Raw genomic sequence first — 11,330 nt, 5'->3', positions numbered from 1 at the left:
GTTTTGATTGGTGGACAACTGGAGCTAGCCACAAGGAACCAATCAAGTCGGATTTTACAATGTAACTGACAGCACATGTTAGACAACACGTTGCCTGCACGTTTATTTTGAACAAAGTAATGTGTACAGGATGGCTGCTGAATCAAACTGCAATGTTTGCGTCGTTCTTCCAGCCAGTGGTAGCGGCCACAGAATGTGCATCTCGACACCGAAGCAGTATTGCAAAATTTTAGACAAGCCACTACTTTTATTTTCAATTGAAGCATTTCATAAGTAAGAATAATTATATCTACTCTTCGAGTAGTCCATCTACATAGAGTGAGTGCTTGGGGTTTAACGTCGTACTCAACAATTTTTCAGTCATATGACGACGACCATCTACATAGATGGACTCAGTGTGCTATTTTAATATTCTGCCACCCATCGTAACACTGACGTGAATGTCAGAATTTTAAAATAGCACACTGAGTCCATTTAGACGGATTACACTTCGAGTTAGGTGTATCAGGAACTAATGTAACAGGTCTTTATATGGGTTTATTTTCATAAATCATTCCCAGGTTGTACATATAACTGTGTAAACCTTACGTTTCCCGTTGACTGGGATTGTGTTTTTCTCCTATGTCAAAGTTTGTAAAGCATTAAGAGTTACGTGTCCTGGTTTTCAACTCACAAAGACAATCAAGTTGGAATGAATGCCTGACAGTTTTGACATCCGCGATTAATGAAGAGCCCACACAGTGTACAAGTAGTGCTAAAGTGAACGTGCAGGCCCATGAACAAAACTATGCGGGGCAGTGGTTGAGAGGCTAAAAATGAAATTGAAAAATGCACAGTGTATTTTGCTAGGCCCTTTATGTATACCTGTTAAAGGGCTGAGAGTTCAGCGTGCGCAGTATTGTAATGTATTTAGCCCGAGACCTCGGTCTAAGGGTGGCTTATATATACTGATACGCAGGGAACGCTGGCCACCCTGTGATCTACGCCTAAGCCCGTATTAAAAGATCACAGCCGAGATCCCTGGCTAGTAATGTATGTAGACATCTCTGTGTTTGTAGACTGAAGTGGGTGAAACGGATTGTAGTCACAGTGGACAAGAGCCATCATGAATTCGTAACAGGCTTGATGAGAGAGCACAGCCTTGATAAAGTATCAGTTGTCACTGGAGGAGTAACGCGCCATAGGTCTATCTACGCAGGAATAAAAGCTCTCGCTAACTGTAAGAATACAACAACATTAATTTATTTATTATTAATATATTTAGTAGTCCATTCAGTGTTGTGTACAATGATCTCTCTCAGAGATATTTAACACCGAAACATCACAGGCCTTGCTGACTCAGAGGATTAAAAGGCTGGCTCACTGCGACTATCCAGTGGTTGATATCGAGGACATCTGGTTCAATTTAGCTCTCACTCATTTGGCTGCATATAAGTCAGGTCATTTGTCTGGTACTCGGTACTTGGTGAAAGTTGGTGGTTTACTCCCAGCATTTCGGTTTCCTCCAGCCACAAACCTAACCTATAAGTCAGGTCATTTGTCTGGTACTCGGTACTTGGTGAAAGTTGGTGGTTTACTCCCAGCATTTCGGTTTCCTCCAGCCACAAACCTAAACTATAAGTCAGGTCATTTGTCTGGTACTCGGTACTTGGTGAAAGTTGGTGGTTTACTCCCAGCATTTCGGTTTCCTCCAGCCACAAACCTAACCTATAAGTCAGGTCATTAGTCTGGTACTCGGTCTTTGGTGAAAGGTGGTGGTTTACTCCCAGCATTTCGGTTTCCTCCAGCCACAAACCTAACCTATAAGTCAGGTCATCTATCTGGTACCCAGTACTTGGTGAAAGTTGGTGGTTTACTCCCAGCATTTCGGTTTCCTCCAGCCACAAACCTAACCTATAAGTCAGGTCATTTGTCTGGTACCCAGTACTTGGTGAAAGTTGGTGGTTTACTCCAGGCACTTGGGTTTCCTCCAGGCACAAACTAACACCCATCATAAAGGTGAAAGGCTCTTGAGCACACCAATCAGTCAATCACTCATCTTGTGGAAGATTGTAAAGCATGATAACAGTCCTTAAGAATTCCCTAACTTTTGTTCCACAGTTTGAAAGCAACCACCTAGCTACTTGTAGCTCTACCATGATGTCAGAGGTTGAAGTTGAGGGAGTGACAATGAACTTTGCCTATGATTGCTTTGTGAAGGCCTCTAGGCTGTTAAGATTTGAGAACAGTAGTATAACACATGTAGCTTGTAGTGTACACATGCTCTAGGCTGTTAAGATTTGAGAACAGTGGTGTAGCACGTGTAGCTTGTAGTGTACAAATGCTCTAGGCTGTTAAGATTTGAGAACAGTGGTGTAGCACATGTAGCTTGTAGTGTACACATACTCTAGGATGTTAAGATTTGAGAACAGTGGTGTAGCTTGTAGCCTACACATGTAATTATTATTATTATGAAAGCTCTAGGGTTTATTGGATACCAATGGTTCAGTTAGCAAAATCTGTGCATTTTTTATATTTGTTATAATGAAATCATTTTGGCATCAAAGTATATTTTCACAACAAAATCTTCAGATCCATTTGTGTAGTGAATCCATAGATCATTGGTGGCCTCCATACTGCTGTGTACAATTTTGGTGAACTTATGATGTGTATATTGTACATGTACTCAGATCAATGTTTCGATCAGTGTGATATTAGCCCCTGGGCATATCTTTTCACTGCAAGCTGATTAGAAGGATATTTGTTTATTACTTTGCAGTTTGTTTGCCGTCAGATGTTGTACTTCTACACGATGCTGTGCGTCCATTAGCTGAAGCTGATGTCATCAAGGATGTGACTGTAGCAGCCAAGAAACACGGTGTGAGAAAGAATTCAAAATATCTTTCTGTTCTTTTCATATTTACAAATACTTTAGCATACATTCTTATTAGTTCCCAGTTAACTCTTGATTGAAAATGACTTGATCATCGTGAAGTAGATAAAGTAACTGGAGAGTAAGCATACACAGAATTCTTCAGTCCTAATATTCACTGACTAATCAGGATTTGTTTCATATAGAGAGTTTTGGAATCAAAAATGCCATCCAGGCTCATATATTCACACATTCTGATGAACTGTAGTGACATTCAGGTCAGGGCCATATGTACAAAAAACATTAAATGTTCTGATCCCAAACTTCAGTGGGGACATTGTGACTGTGCATAAAGAAATTTTTAAAATGCTACTCAACATGATGCTTTCTAAGAGCTTTTTAGTCTGTGAATTAAAGACATTTTTATGAAAACTTAACTTTTTATTGGTAAACCATCATATTTTTGTTCAAATTCCTTGGTAGTTTTAATACAGCTTGTTTTGGGCAGGCAACAGTTTGGGAGCATAAACATTTTCCAGAACTAAAGTGACTCTAGATGTGGCCATGCATGTATGTGTTTTGTGGTCACAAAATCCCTATGGTGGAGATGGTAAGGCATTGGCTTGCGACTGTCAGATTTTTTTCGTTCAAATTTAGGTTTTCTGTTCAAATTCAGCTTTAGCCTCCACCCATGCCACTGTCATATAAATGAAAAAATATATAAAACACCTATGAAATAAAGAAAGAAATTGAAATCGCTGTTACTTTTCTTCCTAGGCTGCAGGCGTAGTACGACCTTTGGTTTCCACAGTGATATCTGTTGATGAGGATGGTTACCTGAAGGAGTCACTTGACAGAAGCCGCTATAGAGCTAGCGAAATGCCTCAGGGATTCCAGTATCAGGTGATCAAATCTGCTTATGAGAAGGTGAGGAACATAACAGTGTGCAATAACTTACTTAGCTTTGTAAGTAGTAGATTAGCACAGTCATGTTAAACAGCAATGAATAAAATGAACAGTAAAGGAGACAGTAGATCAGCATTGGTGTCCAGATTTACTCTTACTATTACTATTCCCAATTAGCTACAATTGTAAATCTATTGTTTTTGGTGGATTTAAAGCCATTATTACGTTTCACAGAAGCCCTCCAGGTAACACACTGTTTAAACAGATTATAATCTTCATAATTAGGTTCAGTAGCTAAATCTGGACACTAATCCTTCAAGTTTATATTGAACATATTGTGTTTTTTTCTTATTTTTAGAAATGTAAGAAAGCTGTACAGGGATATTTTGTATTTAATTTTGGATAATTGAAAATATGTGATCAGTTGAACTTTTGATACAGGAATGTCATTATTGATATAAAAAAATCAAGTAAGAACCATTTTCACCTCATTGTAATCCTTATTAATTGAAAATTACTTGCTTATTCTTTACTCTGGCTGTAGCTCTAATGTTTGTACTGTTGATTACATGTCAACACCAAAGCCTATACTTTCAGTGTTACTTTTGAAAAGAGATCTTTTGATGAGATAAACATGAAATAATAATGCAGGGATTATGAAATGTCTTTTTTATAGTGTACAGATTATGATTTGGACTATGGCACAGAATGTCTCCATCTAGCTCAGATGTACACGGGAACAAAATCCAGAATTCTGGCTGGACCTGATACACTGTGGAAGGTACTGGTCTGGAAACTTTATTCATCTTCAATTTATACATGAATATCAAATTTCTAGTATGTAAATGCTGGTTTCAGATGTTTGAGATCAACATTGGTGGATGAAAACTTGAAAACTCTTTAAAACAGAAATGTAACATGGGTTTTATACTGACATTACTGACAATTCCTCACCTAGCCATTTGCCATCTTAATATTACCCATAAACCTGATTCTTTTAGAATGACTATATTGAACGAGAAACCTTGTAATATTGGTTTTACCATAGTTATTTCTAACAACCTTTCATGTCCATCACTGCCCCACTTGCATCTCCCTGATAAGAGGGAACCAAGTTTCGGTCTGATGTTCATCAACAGATGCCTGTTCATATAATTATGGTACTGTTCTGAACTTGGTCCAGGTAACTCAGAGAAAAGACTTGTATGCTGCAGAAGGAGTCCTCAAAGGTGAGTGTAAGGGGCTTCCACTGAATTACCTCCCTTGTCACATGACTGCAGCATAAGATTATTTTTTGATCGTTGAATGTGCGAGAGGCGGGACCTGTTCCAGTGAAGCATGGAATCCATTGGATATGTCACAGCAGGAGAAAAAAAAAACCTTAAACCTGACATTGGCCATTGAGAGTTTCAGAAAAGTGTACATCTTCCAGGAAATCATTGTTTTCAACTAGGGTAGAATTTGCCCACTGAACAGTTTACTCTGGGTGTACTTCATAACAGGTTTAAGTTGGTCTTGATGTACAAGCAGCAAAGAAATAAGATAGAATTATATTCTCAATATATGGTGGGCATTCTAAGTCAGTTTACAGAACTGAAATTGATTGAGTAGTTTTTTAAATCGTCTTATTGAAGAAACTGCAAGTATACAAAAAAAGCATAGGATTTAGATCCACTTTTGAAGGTGAATCCAGAACATTTTAACTTTAAAACACTCTAACACGCCATTTTCAGAGATCAGCCTTACCGTAGAGCATCAGGAAGAAATGCATGATTGATGATTTTATATGGGAGTCATCTCGAGAATGGTAACTTGATGGATCCCTGTTTTGATTTAGCCTTGGTATACACAGGTTTTTTAAATTTTTGTTACCCATGATGTGGCAATGTTAAAAGCATTCTGGTTTAAGTTATATTGTCTCCTCCCCCATCACTCAGTACAAAGCCCAGGAACAGATATCTGCTGGACTTTTGAACTTAAAGATCTTACCACTATTAAATATTTTTAATTTAAATCAGCTGTTTTAGGCTAGTATAGTTTTCTTATTTCAGAGAGGATAACTCATACTGCTGTAGTGGGGTGTTCGGATAAGAGTCTCATTAGTGAACTTTCCAACCACTTCTCTGAGAATTTTATGCAGGTAGGCAAGTTTTGTTTATGTTTCATGAAATGGTGTAACTGATAGTGAAAGATAAACCTTGTGCAGGCGTGTTAACACCATATGGGTGTCATGTGTTTACTAACCCTCCAAGTGGGGTATGATTGTCATACAGGTGGGTGAACCACCCATAGGCATGCACCATACAGATGTCACATGTCTAGTAACCCTCCAGGTGGAGTATGGTTGTCATACAGGTGGGTGAACCACTTATACAGGTGTCACATGTCTAGTAACCCTCCAGGTGGAGTATGATTGTCATACAGGTGGGTGAACCACTTATACAAGTGTCACGTGTCTAGTAACCCTCCAGGTGGAGTATGGTTGTCATACAGGTGGGTGAACCACTTATACAGGTGTCACGTGTCTAGTAACCCTCCAGGTGGAGTATGATTGTCATACAGGTGGGTGAACCACTTATACAGATGTCACATGTCTAGTAACCCTCCAGGTGGAGTATGATTGTCATACAGGTGGGTGAACCACTTATACAGGTGTCACGTGTCTAGTAACCCTCCAGGTGGAGTATGATTATCATACAGGTGGGTGAACCACTTATACAAGTGTCACGTGTCTAGTAACCCTCCAGGTGGAGTATGATTGTCATACAGGTGGGTGAACCACTTATACAAGTGTCACGTGTCTAATACCCTTTCAGCTGGAGTAAAGTGTTGGCCCGATAGCTCAGTTGGTAGAGCATCCTCTTCAGGAGCGGTAGATTTAGGGCCAACCCTGGGTTAAAAGAGGAAGACCTTAAAAGAGGAAGTTGTAGCTTCCTTGTTTGTTGTTCAGTTTAACAACTGGTTGACCCATATCAGTATCATGGCTTTGGTTGGCAGCTTACTCGCCTTCAATCATCTTGGTGAAGCCGCACAACATAAAAGAGCAACAAGGAGGCACATTACATGCACTCTTTAGGACTCCTTTGTCATCATATCACTGAAAAATTGTTAAGTATGACTCACTGACTGCAGCTGGAGTATGCTTGTCATACAGTTGATGAACCACTTTTAGACAAACACCAGACAGGTGACATGTGCCCTCCCATATGTCCAGTAATCCTCCAGGTGGAGTATGATTGTGAAACAGTTGGGTGAAGCACCTATAGACAGACACCATATAGGTGGCATGTTCCCTGTCATATGTCCAGTAATCCTCCAGGTGGAGTATGATTGTGAAACAGGTGGGTGAAGCACTTATAGACAGACACCATACAGGTGACGTGCCCTGCCATATGTCCAGTAATCCTCCAGGTGGAGTATGATTGTGAAACAGGTGGGTGAAGCACTTATAGATAGACACCATACAGGTGGCATGTTCCCTGCCATATGTCCAGTAATCCTCCAGGTGGAGTATGATTGTGAAACTGGTGGGTGAAGCACTTATAGACAGACACCATACAGGTAACATGTGCCCTGCCATATGTCCAGTAATCCTCCAGGTGGAGTATGATTGTGAAACAGGTGGGTGAAGCACTTATAGACAGACAGACACCATACAGGTGGCATGTTCCCTGCCATATGTCCAGTAATCCTCCAGGTGGAGTATGATTGTGAAACAGGTGGGCGAAGCACTTATAGACAGACACCATATAGGTGGCATGTTCTCTGTCAGATGTCCAGTAATCCTCCAGGTGGAGTATGATTGTGAAACAGGTGGGTGAAGCACTTATAGACAGACACCATACTGGTAACATGTGCCCTGCCATATGTGCAGTAATCCTCCAGGTGGAGTATGATTGTGAAACAGGTGGGTGAAGCACTTATAGACAGACACCATACAGGTGGCATGTTCCCTGCCATATGTCCAGTAATCCTCCAGGTGGAGCACAATTATCATATGGGTATAACTATCACCTTATTATCTTTTCTTGTTTTGATTTGATATCCTGTCTCACATTTGTACTGCTTGTGTAATAACCTCCAAATAATATATATATATATATATATATATATGTATATATATATATATATATATATATATATATATATATATATATATATATATATATATATATATATATCCCTTTTTTGTTGGTTTCAGATATCTTTTGCAAAGACTCTAGCCAATGTATCTGTCTGTGCCACAGATGTTGTTCACTTTCAAAATGTGTCAGATGAAAGTTGCTGTAAGGGGTTGATGTTACCTGTACCTGAAATTATGTCGCATCTGAGATCAATCAATACCTCATCTCTGATGCTCACACCTGTCTTAGTTCATGTGAACATGTATGGAGAAGAGTTTGATGTGTATGAACAACAAACCAACCTCCAGAAACAGCTGGCCACAGTTATAAATGAGTGTACAGAAAATATGTACCTAAGCGCTGTTATAGCCAAGGTAGGTGAAGCTACAAGTGAAAGGTATTGTACTTGTACATGCATTATATAAAGAAATTAGATACATGAAGAATGACACCTGAAGTGTCCAGCAAGCAGTGTGATCCTTCCACTTTGACAACTGCTAGCAGCGTTTGTGGCTGGATGAGAAGCAGAGCCAAAGGACACTTGCTAAGATTCTTTATAATTAGTGCAGTGTGGGGGAAAATTTTGCTATCTTCCTATTTGGGAAGATGGCGTACAAATACTTCGGTTTACGAACAGTCTGGAGATATTTATTAAAGTATACTCAATGTACTGTGAAGGTGTTGAATTTAACTGCAAACATTTAAATAGCGGGATGTGAGTAGTGGTGCATTTGAATGCACTCTCAATCTCAGATGTAGAAATTTCAAGTTCCCTGTTGTTCTCAGTTTATGAAGTAGCCTTAAGCACGTATGAGGACATTGATGTGTTCTGGCATGAAGTTTGATGGAGATGACTCCACCAAAGTGGTATATTCATTGAGCTTGATCTGTGACTTGAAAGTTCATTGTTTTTTCTTGGAAAGTCAGCCATTCTCTTGCAAATGGACAAAAGCATACACTTGACACTCTGGTTTGCACCACCCATTAATGCTGTTGATACAGCAAATATGGTTATATTTAATTTCCTCAATTCAAATCAATTTGCACTGTATTGGAATAGATATTCCATTGACACATCAGCTTCCAGTGAACATCAACGTGGATTGACTTGGTTCTGAAAGCGCTCTTTGGTGGGAATGCCTTCCTAATGATGCCATAGTTGATCAGCATGCATCGAAGAGAATGCGCACCCGAATCTGGTGTGTAGACAGTCATATTCATTGGAAATCAGTGCACTTTGATATGCATTCAGCTGTGTGGTGTCAATTGTATTAAGTAATGTATGACTGAAAAACAGTGAGTACGACCTCAAACATCAGTCAGTCAGATAATCAATGTAGAAAGGATTGTATAGGAAGGTGGAAACTAAGGCCAAGTAGGATTGACATTAGAGAGATTGAACTTTTCTCTTTGCAGGTGAGTGGTGATCAGCATAGACTGTGTGAGTTACTGAAGGTTATGATACGAGAGAGAAGCTGGGCACTGTCTGGCCAAGTGATGGTCACATGACAGTCACATGATGTAGGTAACCATGGAAATCTTATGACAGAGCTCAACCTACCAGAGCTAAGGAAGCATCCTACCGAAACTGCCCTGTTATTCAATCTTCCATCTTAAATACTCATTTATCAGTTCAGCAACAGTTTTTGCAAGTTGTTGTAGTTTATCTGACTTTGGACATTTTAGATATTTTAAGAAACCTTCTATTTATGGTTTTGTCTATTCTCAAGGCTCACTTACATTGAGAATATGTCAGTTTATGATGTAATAATACAAGGCACTCCTAGTTCAGTGCCATTAATACAGCTTTCTCCACGTGAGCTGTATACATGTTGTTCAAGCACCTGATCATCAGTAGAAGATATTTAGGATGCTGGCGGTTAATTTAAAACGCCAGTGTTGCCAGGTCGTATTGGGATGAATCATGAAACAATAACGGCAAATAGCATCACGCAATTGACTAAGCTAGCAAGCTTGGTGGTTCTACATAATCATATACAGCCTGTAACACTCCCAAACGTTCAGTGAGAATAAATTTTTCTGGCCATGCAAAGGACGTGCTAAAAAAACAAGAGATGTTTTCCTTTTACAAAATGTTTGCTTAATCCACGTTTTCTATCTATTTTTTCAACTTTTTTTTCATTAACCCGTAAGCTATGTATAATTTCGCTGTTTTCGTCTTACAAGAAGTAATGCATGTACATCCTAACTACAGGAGTCCAGCTTACTGACCATTTAAAGTGTTCATCCAAACCTACAGGATTTTCGGGGATATATAGGATCAGGGTTCATGGAGTGAATACTGCTACAAGACGTGGCCTGATCAGAAGCATGTTTGATTTAAAGAGCACAGTTTTTATCAGACAACAATAAAATAGTGCTATAGGGATGACTTTTCTGAGAAATACAACGAGGCAAGTATTAATTGGTGTATGTATCACCAAAATGATAGGATCTGATGTCTGCAGTTTGATTATAGGAATTGGCAGCAATAGTTAAATATTATGATGAATGTGGATCTGGAAAAATGTTAAAAGAATGCTGAATCTAGGCATGTTGTGGGGCAGCCATTATTTTAGTGGTGTTGACGAAGACATCAACTGAGAATTAATGAAAGAATGATCATGAATTACTCGTGCTTATCTTTACATAATTTTTATGTGTTGAACAGATTTATAAACTCTTGAAGTGTATGTTTCTGACATCCTCTTTATTTTGGGATTTCAGCATTTATGTACATGTATTTCTCCTTCAATACCATTGACATCGTTATCTTCCATGTTGTCATTCTTAGTCACTGTTTTGTAAAGTTTGCATTGACATAGTTTTCCTGACTTTGACACATTAAAGTCTATTTTATTAGTATGAACAGCTAAGTCAAACTTAATGTATTTCATACTCAGTTGTTCAAAGTTGCATGAACAGTTAAGCCAGACTTAATGTATTTCATACTCAGTTGTTCAAAGTTGCATGAGCAGTTAAGCCAGACTTAATGTATTTCATACTCAGGTGTTCAAAGTTGCATGAGCAGTTAAGCCAGACTTAATGTATTTCATACTCAGTTGTTCACAGTTGTATGGACAGCTAGGTCAGATGTAATGTATTTCATACTCAGTTGTTCCCAGTTGTATGAACAAGTGAGTCAGACTTAATGTATTTCATACTCCATTGTCATAGTTGTATGAGCAGTTAGGTCAGACCTAAGGATCATATGTGACAGCTCAACTTAGGTCCATCCACATATAATGCTGGGCTTAATACTTAATAGGGGGCCTCCATGGCCGAAGAAGGGGTTAGCATATGACCCAAGAGATTCTCACCAATGCGGTCACCGTGAGTTCAAGTCCGGCTCTTGCTGACTTCCTCTCTGGCTGTACGTGGGAAGGTCTGCCAGCAACCCGTACAACTCTGTCTGGTTTCCTCCCCTCATAATACTGGCTGTCGTCATA

The 11,330-nt window shown here is 39.2% G+C and overlaps 1 protein-coding gene across 1 annotated transcript; it reads left to right on the top strand.

Moving 5' to 3' along the window:
• Positions 1 to 105: 105 nt before the first annotated feature.
• LOC135479405 (D-ribitol-5-phosphate cytidylyltransferase-like) lies at positions 106 to 11,330 on the top strand. The gene is made up of 9 exons (XM_064759232.1): positions 106 to 273; positions 1,059 to 1,219; positions 2,759 to 2,859; positions 3,629 to 3,778; positions 4,434 to 4,538; positions 4,941 to 4,986; positions 5,809 to 5,897; positions 7,959 to 8,255; positions 9,298 to 11,330. Exons 1-9 carry the CDS (start codon positions 131 to 133, stop codon positions 9,388 to 9,390), a joined length of 1,185 nt encoding a protein of 394 aa, XP_064615302.1. The 5' UTR covers positions 106 to 130; the 3' UTR covers positions 9,391 to 11,330.

This window comes from Liolophura sinensis, chromosome 1 (assembly GCF_032854445.1).
Source record: "Liolophura sinensis isolate JHLJ2023 chromosome 1, CUHK_Ljap_v2, whole genome shotgun sequence".
Lineage (NCBI taxonomy): Eukaryota > Metazoa > Mollusca > Polyplacophora > Chitonida > Chitonidae > Liolophura > Liolophura sinensis.
This window is presented reverse-complemented; position numbering and strand designations above follow the sequence as displayed.

Coding starts and splice junctions, on each gene's coding strand:
- LOC135479405 (XM_064759232.1), top strand. CDS start 131: ATGGCTGCTGAATCAAACTGCAATGTTTGCGTCGTTCTTCCAGCCAGT. Junction 2,860..3,628: donor TAGCAGCCAAGAAACACGGT/GTGAGAAAGAAT, acceptor TTTTCTTCCTAG/GCTGCAGGCGTAGTACGACC. Junction 3,779..4,433: donor TCAAATCTGCTTATGAGAAG/GTGAGGAACATA, acceptor TCTTTTTTATAG/TGTACAGATTATGATTTGGA.